Source organism: Ochotona curzoniae, unplaced genomic scaffold (assembly GCF_017591425.1).
Source record: "Ochotona curzoniae isolate NIBS_2020 unplaced genomic scaffold, NIBS_Ocur_1.0 patch433, whole genome shotgun sequence".
Classification (NCBI taxonomy): domain Eukaryota; kingdom Metazoa; phylum Chordata; class Mammalia; order Lagomorpha; family Ochotonidae; genus Ochotona; species Ochotona curzoniae.
This window is the reverse complement of record NW_024467010.1, coordinates 665,291-680,897: the sequence shown is the minus strand read 5'-3', so window position 1 is coordinate 680,897 and position 15,607 is coordinate 665,291. Positions and strand designations below refer to the sequence as shown.

At 53.2% G+C, this 15,607-nt stretch overlaps 1 protein-coding gene and 1 long non-coding RNA gene across 4 annotated transcripts in view; both read right to left on the bottom strand.

Annotated features, from left to right (window-relative positions):
* Nucleotides 1-15,607, bottom strand: part of LOC121167932 (3-phosphoinositide-dependent protein kinase 1) — a 51,226-nt gene that overhangs the window by 5,088 nt on the left and 30,531 nt on the right. For all 3 annotated transcript variants that reach the window (XM_040997661.1, XM_040997660.1, XM_040997662.1), the window contains 5 exons: nt 11,701-11,769; nt 11,372-11,468; nt 9,711-9,884; nt 6,837-7,054; nt 343-400 (listed from right to left, as the gene is read on the bottom strand). In XM_040997661.1, coding sequence (XP_040853595.1) covers nt 343-400; nt 6,837-7,054; nt 9,711-9,884; nt 11,372-11,468; nt 11,701-11,769 — 616 coding nt within the window. The remainder of the gene's footprint in view (nt 1-342; nt 401-6,836; nt 7,055-9,710; nt 9,885-11,371; nt 11,469-11,700; nt 11,770-15,607) is intronic.
* Nucleotides 8,615-9,050, bottom strand: LOC121167933. The gene is made up of 2 exons (XR_005885658.1): nt 8,773-9,050; nt 8,615-8,652 (listed from the first exon to the last, which is right to left on the bottom strand). It is a non-coding gene; the product is annotated as an uncharacterized LOC121167933 (long non-coding RNA).

Genomic DNA, 15,607 nt, shown 5'->3' with positions numbered 1-15,607 from the left:
CCAAGGTCTAGATGCAACTATATCAGCTAGCTGACATGTTCTAACAGGTATCCCACAAAAGCAAACTGTGTGTGTTTTAAAGCACTTGTAATGACATTTTAGACCACTTGCTGTAACAAAGTGGCAGGAACTGTCTAAGCAGCTGCACGCACAGACTCCATCGGCCAGACTGCTGGTTCAGCCAAGAGGCTGCACACCCCTGTGTCTGGTTAGGCCTCTTTGGCTACTGGCTCTGGAGAGCAAGGACATCATGTCCAGCAAGTGCCGCCTCAGTGTGGGCGTGGGCACAACGTGCAGGATGACAGCTCCCGCTGCCAGGGAAGGGGCAGGGATCCAACTCACCTTTCGCTTATCCACTGGCCCCATTTTTAGTATTAAATTATTTTCTACAAACTGGTGCCTAGGAAAAGAAAGCAAGAGTCAGTGACACCAGTGCCCCGCAGCTCGCCTGGGCACCCCGCTTCCTGCAGAGCTTCTCATCCACACTGCAGGGGAGGTGCAGGGAGCGGGCAGCATGCACCCCCTAGCCAGGGCCCACTGGCGGCTGGAAGCCACACTCCCTGCCACAGCCGAGCTGGCCTGGCTCCCACAGCAGGAATGTGGAAGAGCAGGCTGCCAGCACAGATCTGCAGACAGTCCTGACACTGACCCTCAGCCTGAGAGGCTCTGCAAGCTCTTCTGTTACCAGTTCATGACCTCACCAGACTGGAAATTCCCGATCTGAGCTTCTACTCCCAAACCTGTGTCTGACATCTGAGAAGGCTCGAGAGGCAACGTGGCTCCCGCAGGTCCCTGGGCACAGCCCTCACCAAAGGACCCGCCCTGCTGGTGGAACCTGGCTGTCCTCTGAACTCAGCCACCCGAGGCTTCATCGCCCAGGGCCAAGATTCTGAACAAGGGAAACCCTGTGATCCAATTCACCCTTGCTGGGCACTGCACATACATGTGCACTCACCACCCATGTGACTTTCAACAAGGAGAAACACAAGATTTTTAAAGGAGATATAAATGAGGATGGACATGTGGCCTCCCCAAGCAGAGGACCTGGGTTCAACCCCCCAGCTCTAGCACCTGACTCCCACTCTCTGGTACTGCCGACTGGGAGGGCTGGGCACAAGCTCAGCAGTGGCTCAGCTGGCAGAACCAGGTCCATGCGCCAAACCCAACCCCAGCAGCCCAGCGTCTGCACTGTGCACTCAGGCCTGGCCTTGAGAACACAAGAGGATGGTCCTGACACCCATGAGGGAGAGCCAGCTCTCAGCTTTCACCCTTCTGGCCCTTGCAGGCGTTCAGGGGTGATCTGGAGGAAGAGCAAGTATGGGGGCAAAACAGCCGAGAACAGCATGCTCTCTGCTCTCAAATAAATGAGTTTGTAAGAACTTAGTTTTTTTAAGGAAAGCACACAAAGCACATAGACCCATGAGTACGACCCCCGGAGCCCGGTCTAATCGTGGCTCTTGGCTCATAGACAGCCAGTGGCAAGTAAGGAAGTAAATAAATACAAACCAACCGAGGGAAGACTTGGAAGGCCTCGTCCAGACGGCTGTCCACACAGGGGACAAAGGGCCACCCTGAGCACAGGCCAGCTCAGCCAGGCAAGTTCACCAGGCAGAGCAGAGAGGAGGCTTCTTGGTATTGTTACCTGCGCTGTTTGAGACATTAGCTCCAATGAAATACTGCTCAATCTGCAAGGGAGGTTCTTCTGGGACAAGGGCACAGGCTCTAAACAGAGGGATACTCAGAGCGCAACCGAGAGCACTGGCTGAAGAGCCTGTGGAAAAAGCAGCCAAAGGGCCGGCCCTAGACTGCAGAGAGCGCAGACAAGGGCCACACAGGCTGAGGCTCAGGGAGACTGAGAGAAACACGGTCCAAAGAAGAAATGGCTGGCGCAAAGGAAGCTCAGTGCAACAGCTCCTGACAACAGCTCCCTGGGCCCGCCGAGCCAAGGGCTAAGTGCTGCACAGCAGTGCTCCCAACAGGCCCAGGGTTGAGAGGAGGCCTGACCAACACAGTGACTGGGCAATCTGCCCCAAGGAGCCAGGCCAGGTAACGGCACCTTCACAGCACCCAGTCCTGCTCGCCAGTGCCCCAGTGGCTGAAGCAGAGAGGCCGAGATCAAGGAGGCGCCAAGCTCCAGGACTGCAGTCATTTGGGGCCGTTTGCTTGGTAATTAACCCATTCACTTACAGCTTACTGCTGGTTATTGATCAACTCTGAAACAGCTACCTACTTAACACACTTACGTTCAAACAATTTCCACTCTTAAAAAAAAATGTTCCACTCTGGCTTGGCTCCCCACTTCTGCTTAGTAAAAGACTCAAGAGACCCAACTCGTGTGCCGGCGTGGACAGGACTTACCCGGTGCCTGGCCCAACCCAGCACCTCTGCAGCAATGCCCTGCAGACAGGGACGCTGGGCAAAGGGCCCGTGAGTCACCCCAAGGATGATGACGCACACTCCCTTTTCCTACCTGCAATGCCATGGTTCTTTCCTCCTGAATCTTACTCCACTGATAGAAAAGACATTTGCAAAGCTCGATGACCCAGGGGCAGGATACAGCTTGCATCAGGGAAGGTCCCAACCACCAGAGGGCAGTGTGACATTCACCTGCAGCTTTTGAACCTGCAGCAGGGCTGCCAGCCTGGGTGGCACGGGCCAATGCCCATTCTGCAGCACCAGCTGCAGGACTTCATAGAAATGCCCAAAGCACTTTCCTCCCTCTCTGTCACATCAACTGATGTACACTCCATGGAAGCGCCATCCAAGACCGTTCCCGGTACTGAATTCCTTAGGAAACAGCGGGGTCAGCATCTGGCACAGCGGCTCAGACACTGCCTGGGGCGAGTGCGACGCCTGCAGTGCAGGGATCTCAGTCCCGGCTCCACTGCAACAAGTGGCGCCTCCAGGCCTCGGGCTTCCGGCTACCCAGGTGAGAGACTCGGACTGGGTTCCAGCTCCTGCTCTGGCCTGGTCTAGCCTCGGCTGTCGGCAGGCATGTGGACAGTGAACCTGCGGAGCTCTGTTTCTGTTCCTGTCTTTCAAATAAACAAAACTGAGAGATAAAAACTCAGACCCATTACTTTAAGTACAAATAACAGTCTTATAAGAAAACACGAGGTTCCAGAGAGAAACATCTACCAGGCATGTCCCAGCTGCTCCACTTCCCATCCAGTTCCCTGCTTGTAGCCTGCGTGTGAAAGCCCATCCTCTAAAAACCTTGGGGAACCTGCTCCCACATGAGAGACCTACAAGTCCCTGGCTACTGGCTTCTGATTGGCTCAGCTCTAGCCACTATGCCTACCTGGGGAGTGGATCTGCCTTTTCAATAAAAATAAATCTTGGGCCTGGCATGATAGCCTAGTGGCTAAAGTCCTCACCTTGCACACATCAGGATCCCATATAGGCTCTGGTTCTCATCCCAGCGGCCCTGCTTTCCTTCCACCTCCCTGCCTGTGTCCTGGGAAAGCAGTCGAGGACGGCCCAAAGCCTTGGGACCCTGCACCCGCGGTGGAGATCCAGAGGAAGTTCCTGGTTTCAGATCGGCTCAGCTCTGGTCATTGCAGCTACTTACAGAGTGAATCAGCGGCACTCTGTAAGATCTTCCTCTCTGTCTCTCCTCCTTTCTGTATATCTGACTTTGCAATAAAAATAAATAAATCTTAAAAAAGACCCACCAGACAGCAGTTTTTGAGAATGTTTAAGAGCTGACTGTGAAGTAAACCTACAGCGGGTATTGGCTTCCTGTTGCAGAGAAAACCCCAGGATTTTAAGGTAATGACTGACAAGATGATATAAAGTCACAGAAACTACAGCAGGTCTGAGAACTTTGGGGCTTACAACAATACCAAGATCTCACGAATCCCTAGATTTTCATGTATTTATATCATAAATCTACTTCAGAAAATTCCAGAAAAGACAAGGCACACCCAACCAGATGTGAAAATGACAGAACCCATGTGGCATAAGAATCTCCTCATGCACCGGAGGAGTAAGGAGAAGGCAGGCAGCAACATCTCAGGACAGCCAGACGCTGCTGGACCCAGGGTCCCTGTGCACACCCCACAGTCACTGCGCTGAGGGACAGACGCTGCTGGACCCAGGGTCCTTGTGCAATCCCCAACAGTCACTGTGCTGAGGGACAGACGCTGCTAGACCCAGGGTCCCTGTGCACACCCCACAGTCACTGCGCTGAGGGACAGACGCTGCTGGACTCAGGGTCCCTGTGCACACCCCACAGTCACTGCGCTGAGGGACAGACGCTGCTGGACTCAGGGTCCCTGTGCACACCCCACAGTCACTGCGCTGAGGGACAGACGCTGCTGGACCCAGGGTCCCTGTGCACACCCCACAGTCACTGCGCTGAGGGACAGACGCTGCTGGACCCAGGGTCCCTGTGCACACCCCACAGTCACTGCGCTGAGGGACAGAAGACACGGGCTGCCACATCGGCCTGCAAGGGTGTCTTGTTGAGGGCATCCCGTGTCCTCGCCAGGTGCAGGGCATGGGCCTGACGAGCACTCCGCTAAAAGCTCAGGGCAGAGGCGGCAGGGCCCTGTGATGAGCTGCTGCCCGACCGTGTCAACGCAGCCTGCAACTACGCACAGTATACTCCAAAATTCTGTTCATGTCAAAATTCTTTCCTTCCACTCAGTACAAATTCACTTCAGGGTACAGTGAGTTCAGGGATAGATGTAAATTCCCAGAAAAGTAGATTAAAAAAAAAAAAGACTGATCTAATTATTTATTTGAAAGGCAGACTTAGAAAAACACCTTCCATTCACTGGTTTAATCCGCAAACGGCCATGATGGCTGGAGCTGGAGAGCCAAGAGCCAGGAGCTTCTTCATGGTCTCCCACATGGGAAGCCCTTGGGGCATGCTCTGTGACCTTCTCAAGTTCATTAGCAGGGAGCTGGGTTGGAACTGGAGCAGCCAGGACTCAACTCTGCGCCCATGAGAAATGTTGCTGTACCACAAAGCTGGCTTCCAGAATTATAAATATTGAACTGTTACCTACACGTAACTTTTCCTCCCGATTGCTCAGGGATCCATGGCTAACAGCTGACCCCTCCCCGCTGAAGTCCTCTAGGCCATGCATGCCCTCCCTCCTGCCTTTTCCCACCCAGCAGGCCTGCACGTCTGCCAGGAGCACTGCTCGGCTCTGCACATGGAAGGTAAGCGTGACTCACACGAAGAAGCTTCATGCAGAAAGGGCTTCTCCCTCCCTGGGCTGGGCATTAGAGGGTGTCAGCATCTGCAACTAACACACCATCCCCAGACTAAACACACACTAAAGCAAACATCTGCCAAGGGCTTCCCCATATACATCTGTGCCTTAAGATGCAAAACAGGGGTGGGCCTTAGGTGTGGCAGCTGAGATGGCATTTAGAATGCCTGCCCCCCATCAGAGAACCTGCTTCAAGCCCTGGCTCCCAATGCCAGCTGCCTGCAGAGGCACACCTGGACAGCAGCAGGCACTCGCAGAAATTACCACAAAGGAGACCAGACTGAGTGCTGCTCTGGGATCCTGGTTTCACCCTGACCCAGGCACGGCTGCTGCAAGAATTTAGGGGAAATTAGGAGCTGAAAGGTGGGTGGGGGAGGGGTTAGGGCATGTGTCTGTCTGTTTTTCTATGCCTCTCAAGTAGCTGATTAAATGTCAAAATGTGAGGACTGCTGCTTCGGACGCCCACACCTGTCCTGGGAACGCCTGGGACAGTGCATAGTTCCCGGCTGCTGCATGGGCCAACCCCGGCTGCTGTAGACAGTATGGGAGTGAACCAATAGATGCAAGATCTCTATCTCTGTCACTCAGTCATCCAAATAAATAAAAGTAAATAAAAATAAAAATTCACAAGGAACTGAAGAAGGCAGGACCACTGAGAAGCACAAGCTCCCTGCACTGCTGGTCCAGATCATCAGATGTCCTACAGAATCCACACCGACACTGGCCATGCCTAGGACAGGGGGAAGCTGACATGAAGATGAGGATGGCGGGTCCAGTGCCATGGCACACCAGGCCAAAACTCCTCCACAGCGCCAGCATCCCATACAGGTGCCGGTTTGTTTCCTACTGTTCCACTTCCCATCCAGCTCCCTGCTTACGGCCTGGGAAAGCAAAAGAAGATGGTTCAAGTCCTTGGGTCCTGGCACCCATGTGACAGACCTGGAAGAAGCTCCTGGCTCCTGGTTCTGGATAGGCTCAGCTCTGGTCATTGCAGCCATTTGGGGAGTAAACCAACAGATGGAAGACTGATTCTCTCTCTCTACTCTATTGAAGGGTTTTTTACATTCATGCTGTCCCTGTCTCTGCTGCCCTCATTGACCATCCTTGACCTTCAGGTCCTTCCTTCTGCGATGCATTTCCTCCCTTAACTGATTCAAGACTAAGCTGTAGAATGAAGACTGTAGCTGGAATGTGTTACTGATTGCTACGATATTGAGAACTTCCTGACCCAGGCTCAGGATGGAGAACATCCTGCTTTAAGGTGAAACAAATGGCAGAATTACCCTTGGAAACACCTATTTGACCTTGACGTAAAAAGTCTGTGCCGGAGTTTGTGACTGTTTCTGTATAAATGAAGCGGACAGCTTTCTCGCACGGTCCATTACGATCCTGGAATCGTAGTGGTCTGTTTTATTTTCTCTACACCTACTCCACGCACCCTTCTCGAGTTCCGAACTCGGCTGGAGCGGGGCCTGGGCACATGGAGGCTGTCCACACCCCTCTGCCCTGCTCTGTTCCCTCTGGAGCACTGGAGGCGTGAGCAAGGTTCCACCGCAGTGCCATCCTGGGCCACCATGCCCTAGCCCACACCTTCCTAAAGGAGGACCTTACCAGGGGTTTCCACCGGCCTGCTTCTCCAGTAACAACCTCTTCTCATCTTCAGAAAACTGTAAGTCCAGTTCAAAAGAATTAGTGTCCAAATCGTGGATGTACTGCTCTATGTTGCTGCCGGAGCTCGGGGTCAGGCCGGCGTCTGTGGCAGACAAGGAGTGGGAGGAGGACGAGGCTGACACCTGCATGCAGCCAAACTGGCTCAGGAGGTTATCGTACTGCAGGAGAGAGCAGAAAGCGTTTTACTCACCTCCCCAGGTCTCTCTCACACACACTCCACACCCAGGAGAGCCCACCCACCCACACACACATACTCACACACCCAGGAGAGCCCCCTCCCCCCACCTCTCCCACAGCAAGGGAAGTAGTGTTATTTCTCCTGCAAAGGCCAGGGCAGCTCTGATGCTGTTCCCCTAGACAGCTGGCCACAGAACTGAGGCAGTCTTTCCCCATAGGAACAGGGGTAAGCAAAGGGTGAACGTCCAGTCTTCATTTCCAAGAGGGGCCCTAGGACCCTCACGCAACGTGACCCCAACAGGTCCCCAGAGACCAGACCTGCCAGGGAGAGAGGCGACCAGTGCACGTGCAGCATTTCCATGGAGGGGCATGACGGCAGCTGGGCCAAGTGTTCTGTGGGATCCTAACCCTGGCGTCAGTAATGACGCTCTAATTCAGTGCTGGTGGTCAACTCTGAAAATGAGTATTCTTCTAATTTCAGCAAAGACTAGACACGATACACACACAAAGGTTGCCAGGAGAAAACTGGGAAAGAGTTTCAGTAACAGCACAATCACTTGGTGAGGCCAGGTAAGTCCCACGGCTGTGATTCAGTTCCCTGCTGACACTTTGCTCCTGAGAAAGCAGCGCAAAATGGCACAAGTGCTTGAGCTCCCGACGCTCACATTAACCTGAGCCACCGTGGCTACTGGGCAATGAACTAGCCAACAGATCTGTCTTCCGACTCTCCTTCTCTGTGTTAACTCTTTCAAGTAAAAATAAAGAAATCTTAAACAAATAAACACTGGCTTGAGGTCATGCTTCACATGCATCAGGGCCTCGCAGGGCTGCCCCACCCCCTTCCTCCAAAGACGCCCAGTTCTGCCAGAGCCACTGCTCACGTGCTCAAAGGCCATGCAGGATGAGCGCCTGAGAGAGACCTAGACTGAGGCAAGGTCCCTTCCCCAACCACAACTGCGACATCAGGACATGTGGGGACACGGGGGAACCTGCTTGCCTCACGCCCAGGTCAGGCGGAGATGCTTCCTGTTGCGGGGACATGGCCAACACCTCCCACACCGGCAGACACTGTTCACGGTGTCATCTTCTGCCTGCCTCACTGTCTGTGACATCAGCTCCACAGAGCTCTCAGGCAGCACTTCTCAAGGCTGAGCACAAACCAACTCACTGCAAGCCAGTGAACCAAGAGGTAACGCCTCCAGACACACAGGGCAGCCAGCACTGGGCGGAGAGGGCAGCAAGCGCTCACTGCCTCCTCCAGACAAATGCCCAGTCCCTGAGCTACCAAGCACTACAGCCCCTGGACACCTTCAGAACTCAGCTGCCCCACACCAGTGACCAGTAACAGGGTATGGGACCTAACGACTAAAATGCCAGTTGCCAGTCCGTGACACTGGCACAGGGCAGGCAGACCTGGTGCGGTGGGGTGGGCTCTGCAGTTGGCACAGGGCAGGCAGACCTGGTGCGGTGGGCTTTGTGGGAGCCACCGGCTACGGCAGCTGGCACAGGGCAGGCAGACCTGGTGGGGTGGGCTTTGTGGGACCCACCGGCTGCGGCAGCTGGCACAGGGCAGGCAGACCTGGTGGGGTGGGCTTTGTGGGACTCACCGGCTGCGGCAGCTGGCACAGGGCAGGCAGACCTGGTGGGGTGGGCTTTGTGGGACCCATTGCCTGTGGCAGCTGGCACAGGGCAAGCAGACCTGGTATGGTGGGCTCTGTGGGATCCACTGGCTGCGGCAGCTGATCCCCAAGAACAGCATCCCATGGAGCATCAAGAGGGCCGCAGGCAGGAGAGTGGGGTGCAGTGGGAGAACAAGGGGGCCAAAGACGCTCTCCAAGCCTGGCTCCCTGAGTCTGAACAGAAAGGGCATTTCAGGAGAGGAGAAGGATGGCTGAGAAGACTGTGACTCTGCCATACAGTTAGTTACGCCACTGCATGCAGCACCAGCATTCCCTAGGGGCACTGGTTCATGTCCCGGCTGCTCCACTTCCCATCCAGCTTCCTGCTAACGTGCCTGGGAGGGACGTGCTTGGGTCCCTACACCCACATGGGGGACCCAGAGGAAGCTCCTGGCTCCTGGTTTCAGCCTGGCCCAGCCCTGGTCATTGCAGCCAGTTGGGAAGTAAACCAGCAGGTGCAAAATCTCTTTCCTGAGCACGCATTCATGCATGCTCAATCTGTAACTATTCCTTTTCGAATAAATAAAAAAATGAGGTGGGGAGGAGGTGGAGGCTGTGCCAGACAGCAGGCAGAAAACATAGGAACCTTCTCTCTGCAAGAGCTAAAACCAGTAGCACTTGTAATCTGGCTGTGGTTGATTTTTAGATGCAATCTAGAATTTTGTCCACTGCACTGAATTTCACACATTGTCCCTGGCTGGAATGTCACGAGTACAGGAGTTCACTCAGAAACTCAGTAACACCGACAGCACACAACTTTTAGTGTGTCTGTTTGGACTGGTGGGAGGGGAGGGAAACCAGAGAGAAAAATTCATCCAACCAAAGGTCCCCTGCAGACCACTGACTGTGGCAGCCAAGCGCTCCACCAGCCACAGGCCTAGCTCATTCCTCTAACAGACGCTGGGCCTGCAGGGCAGGAGCCTCAGCTGCCATGCCGGGCCACACCAAAATCACTTACGTTGCCATAGCAGTCCTCGTCGTCCTCAGACATGGCCGGAAGGTAGGCGGTCAACTTCGGGGGTGTCTGCTGATGCAGGTTCTCCCATGTGATGGACTCAAAGAAGGGATGAGCTCTGAGAGGGCCGTACCCGTCCATCTCCTCACAGCCTAACCGCTTTGTGGCATCTAAAACCTTAAGTCATAGTCACGGTAAGTCACTAGCAGGTCCACGGCCATCCTCACGCCCAGCCTGGGGCTCCCCCACCTCTCTCTCCTCTCCATCCTTCCTTCCTACAGGTGCATTCAAATGCAATCACAGGATACAGTGAAGAGCAAGTCAAGCTGGAACTTGGCCCAGTACCCATCTGGAATGCGAGTGTCATAGGTGGCACCTTGTGCTGCACCATGATGCCAGTCAACTGTTTAAAGTATTGACTCTATCAGGGCTGGTGATGCAGAGCAGCAGGCAGCTTCCACCTCCAACACAAGCACCTTACATGGGCAACAACTGTCTCATTTCCAATCCAGCCAATAAGCCTGGGAGAGCAAAGATGACCCAAGTGGGCCCTCAGACCCATGCGGGAGATCCAGAGGAAGCTCTGGGTTCCAATCTGACCCAGGACGACCACTGCACTTATTTGGGGAATGAATCAATGGATAGAAGAGCTCTCTATCTCATTGTGTCTCCCCTTCTCTCTCTGTTACCTGTGCCTTTCAAATAAATCTTGAAAAAAAAAAAAAGAAAGAAAGGAAGAAAGAAAGACCAACACACGGCTCAGCACGTAAATCAGTATTTCCAGCGCAGCATGCTGGCTCACGTCCCAGCTCCTGGTGACACAACCCCAGCACATGGGGTTCTGCCGCCACGGCAGTGACTAAGACGAAGGTCCAGGCTCCTGAGGAGTGAGCCAATGGATGCAAGACCTCTCTGTCTCTCCCTCTGTCACTTTACATTCTAACAAATAAATAAATATTTATAAAGAAAATCTGGGGCCCAGCAGCGTGGCCTAGAGGATAAAGTCCTCGCCTTGAACGCACCGGAATCCCATATGGGCGCCGGTTCTAATCCCGGCAGCTCCACTTCCCATCCAGCTCCCTGCTTGTGGCCTGGGAAAGCAGTCGAGGACAGCCCAAAGCTTTGGGACCCTGTACCCGCATGGGAGACCCAGAAGAGGTTCCTGGTTCCCGGCTTTGGATTGGCGCAGCACCGGCCGTTGCGCTCACTTGGGGAGTGAATCATCGGATGGAAGATCTTCCTCTCTGTTTCTCCTCTCTCTGTATATCTGACTTTCCAATAAAAATAAATAAATCTTCAAAAAAAGAAAAGAGAAAAAAATCTGACACAAACAGACTTGGGTTCACAGCCCCTGGACTCTCCCATCAGTAACTCCAGATGCTGAAGAGCAAACGAGACAATAACTTGCATCTTATCATTTGTGTCAGGGAGGGAAGGGGAGCAGGAGGAAGGGAATATCATTATATTCTCTGCCTTTCAAATTAAAAAAATCCAAAAAAAAATTTTTTTGCATCTACAAACTACACTGAATCTGCTGGAAACTAAAACTAATTTTTTTTCTTTAATAAAGTCAAGGCTGTTGGAGAAAGGAACTAAGAATCAGAGAGAATGAGCAGAGCCTGCGCCTCACCCCCGCCGCCCGGCAGAAGCACAGAAACATTTACCAGGAGCTTTTCCACAAGGTCCCTTGCCTTAGGGAAGAATTTGTCTGGAAAGTCATATTCCAACTTAATGATCTTCTGGAATATAAGATACTCATTCCTGTGGGATGCAAAGAGAGACGAGCAGCAGTCATTCCCAGCAAGGTGCACACACTTCCCCATGCTGACAGCACTCGCCCTGGAGCCCAGTGCCAGTCAGACAGAGGTGACCGGAGTCACTGGACACAGCCCTTGCTCCGCCCCGACCACGACTCCACCAGGGAGGCACAGACAGTATGGCGGTGGGCAGTGCACGCGAGGGGCTCGGAAGCTCAGGGGTGCCATCTCCTTACCCGGCTCGGAACGGTGGTAATCCTGCCACAAGCTGGTATATTATGCATCCTAGAGCCCAAAGGTCTGAACTTTAAGGTGTGGAAAAGAACAGAAAAAAGCATTGGTAACATTGAAGCAGCAAGTTCAGCTCAAGTTCCATCTGTCTGCACCCCGCTCTGCTGAGGCCAGCAGAGGACACCGCCCTCCTTGGGAGGCCTCCCCGAGACCCACGCTGCTCAGCAGCTGGCCTGCAAAGCCATGAAAACTTCCATGAAGGGAGAGAGCTGAGCTGCTGCGCATTGGGCACGGGTCAGTTGTTACAGGCAAGGCCAACTTCAGTTTCAGAGGAAAACCTGACTCGACAGCACCCTCCCTGTGTGTGGAGGTGCTGAGGTCAGCAGGAGGGCTTGCCCCAGTCAGCAGCAAGTCAGGACAGCTCAGACCCAGTCGCTGCGCACGTCTAAGCGTGTAAAGGCACAGTCGCCCAAGGGCAGGGCTTTGCACACCCTGTGCCTCCTCTGAACATTCCCATTAAGTACTGCAGAAATAAAATAGTACAGGCATCGATTTCTTCTTATTATTTTTTAAGATTCATTAGCTTTCATTTGAAAGGCAGAATAACAGAGAAGAAAGACAGAGAGAGAATTTTCCATCCGCTGGTTCACTCTCCAAATAGCCGCAAAGGCTGGGGTTGTTCAGTGTGAAACCAGGACCCAGCAGCCTTCTCCAGGCCTCTCACACGTGGGTGCAAGGGTTCCAGGTACTTGGCCATTCTCTGCTGCTTTCCCAGGCCATCAGCAGGAGATGGCTCAGAAGCAGAGCAGGCAAGTCTCGAACCAGCACCCATACAGGACGCAGGTGCACAGGCAGAGGTCTAAGATGTTGTTCCACAGTGCTAGTCCCTAGCCATCAATTTCTGTCAGTTGTTTTCTGAGAACATGGCCAACTGTAGACCCTGGCCCCCGTCCTGAGCTCTGCCCTTCACATCTGCTCTCACTCCACCTCCTAGCCTTCATTCTCACAGCCAGGCTCAAAGCCCTGCTGCATGGGCAGCAGCTTGACAGGCATGTCTGGGGTCTAGCTTTCTCGTCTATTCCTGGCCCCTCCCTCTAAGCACCAGGGTTTATGCAGGGCTCAGGGGCTGCCAACACAGGTTCTGGAGGATGAAATAATAAGGTGTGGTGAAAACCATCCCTCGAAACAACAGACCAGCACAGTACCAGGCTCCTGGGGGAAGTCTATGTCCTGGTACTGCAGATCACCAGCACCCACAAGGCCTGGCACAGCCAAGGCACTGGAGGTAGATTTCAAACTATAATCGCTTACGGGCAGGTTCTGTGCGGCAGGTCACCAGCCTCCTGCATCAGAGCACTTGGCGCATGTGCCCCAGTAGACCCCACTGCTAATCTAGCTTCCTGCTAATGCTTCCTGGCAGGCAGCCGGTGATCTGAGCAGGGACTGCACTGTAAGCAGAGCTCTACCACGGGTGCCATGCAGAGCCCTGGGAACAGGCACAAGCTGGGTCAGCCCTTCAAATGCAGAGGGACTCACCGCAGCCAGGCTGCGACACCCAGCCTGGTAGCACAGAGGCCCTGCCACATGCGGGAACAGGAGCGCCACGCAGAGCCCAGCAGCAAGGAACACATCAGACACAACAACCTCAGCACGGCAGCGCTGTGGCGCTGTGTGGAAAGCCAACGCAGATGCAGCGCTAGCATGATTTCCAACTGCTCTACTTTCAATCTGGCTTCCTGTCAATGTGTCTGAGCAGGCGCTCGGCCCCTGCCTCCTCAGGTGAGACCTGGATGGAGCTCCAGTTTTTGCCTTCAGCCAGGACCAGGTCCAAAACCGCCCACTGTGGCCTTCTGGGGAGTGAACCAGCAGATGGAAACAGCTCGTTCTTCCTCTCCTCCTATCACTCTGCCTTTCAAATGAATAAAATAAATCTTAAAAAAGAAAATCACGCAGCTGATAATTTCAATCATATGGGAAAAGGTTCACGATAATGATCTCAATGGTCAGAAATTGGCCATCCAGGATGACACTAACAGCTAAGAACTACTGTAAAATACAGAAAATGGAAGGGACAAATTGACCAGACATACATATAGCAAACTTTTTTAAGTACTGAATGATCTGGGAGATTTATTTTCCAAGAATATTTTTCAGAGACCCGGCGTGATAGACTCCTAGCTAAAGTCCTCTCCTTGCATGCGCCAGGATCCCATATGGTGCTGGTTCATGTCCCAGCTGTTCCACTTCCCACCCAGCTCCCTGCTTAGGGCCTTGGAAAGCAGTCAAGAACAACTCAAAGCCTTAGGACCATTATTCACCTACGTGGGAGACACAGAGGAAGCTCCTTAAGATCGGCTCAGCTGCAGCCACCGCAGCACTTGGGGAGTGACCCACCAGACGGAAGATCTTCCTCTCTTTTCCCTCCTCTCTGTATATCTCACTTTCCAATAAAAATAAATAAATCTTAAAAAAAAGAAGGAAATCTTTTTAAGGTTTATTTTACAGACAGAAAAGAAGAAAACAGAGAGAAAAGGCAAGAGGAAAGAGTGAAGGAGGAATGGGGAGGTGGAGGGGGGGGGAGAGAGAGAGAGAGAGAGAGAGAGAATGAATCTTCTATTTGCTGATTCACTTCCCACTTGACCACAATGGCCAACGCTGGGCCACTTCGCACCCAGCTCTCTTTGCACAGCCCACATGGGTCGCAGGGTCCAAACACTTGACTTGGGGTATCGTTCTTTGTTGTTTTTTTTAAAAATTATTTTATTTTTATTTATTGGAAAGGCAGGTATATAGAGAGGAGGAAAGATAGAAAGATCTTCTGTCCGCTAGTTCACTCCCCAAGCAGCCTCAATGGCTGGAGCCGATCCGAAGCCGGGAGCATGGGGCCTCTTCCGGGTCTCCCACACAGGTGCAGGGTCCCAAGGCTTAGGGCCGTCCTCCACTGCTTTCCCAGGCCACAAGCAGGGAGCTGGATAGGAAGTGCAGCAGCCAGGATACAAACTGGCACCGAATCCTGGCAGATGCAAGGCAAGGAGTTAGCCACTGGGCTGTCACAATGCACCCAGGCCATCTACTCTTGCTTCTTCCAGGCCACCACCATAGAGCTGGAAGCTGATATGAACCTATACCCATTAGGATCCTGGCGCTTCACAAGAGAATTAGCCAGCTAAGCCATTGCACTGGGCCCTAAATAAACATTTGTAAAAACCAAAGCAGCCTGGAGACTGCATCGCCCCAGGGTGCTGCTCACCCTTCCTTCGGGTCTTGTCGTAAGATTTCTGTCCAGGGCTCCCTAAACCTACAATTTTATTTATTTATTTATTTTTGAAGTTGTCAACCTTAGAAATCCCTGCACTCCGTCATTTATTCTCTCAGAGTGGCTCCTGTCATTTAAGGTCACACCCTGGGACCTCCCACAGCCAGACATGGACAGTACCGCACTACCAACTCAGGTGAGGGATCAGTGTGCCAGGAAGCAGTCTTTGCCTGGCATGGCGTGCAAGGAACCCCAGCCATCCTTCCTGCCATAAGCCCTGCCATCCTGGAGGTACTTCCCACACAGGAAGTCAGAGCCACAGAGAGAGGGAGAGACAGAGACCTCTCATCTGTCATTCACAACCTCCCACCTCAACCCTCCCCGTGACTAGGCCAGGCAGAAGTTAGGAACTTGCACCGGGGTCTCCCACATGGACGGCCAACACTTGGGCCATCGTGTACTGCTTCCTGAGACACACCACTAAGAAGCTGGATCCAAAGCTGAGCAGGAAAGACAATAACTGGCACCCAAATGGGAATGCTGGCATTGCAGGTCGCAACTTTACCCTTTAGGCCATGACACCCCAGCTCCCCACACTTCTGAATTCCACATTCTAATACCACCTCTTGGTCCCACGCAGCACAGGGCCTTGTGCT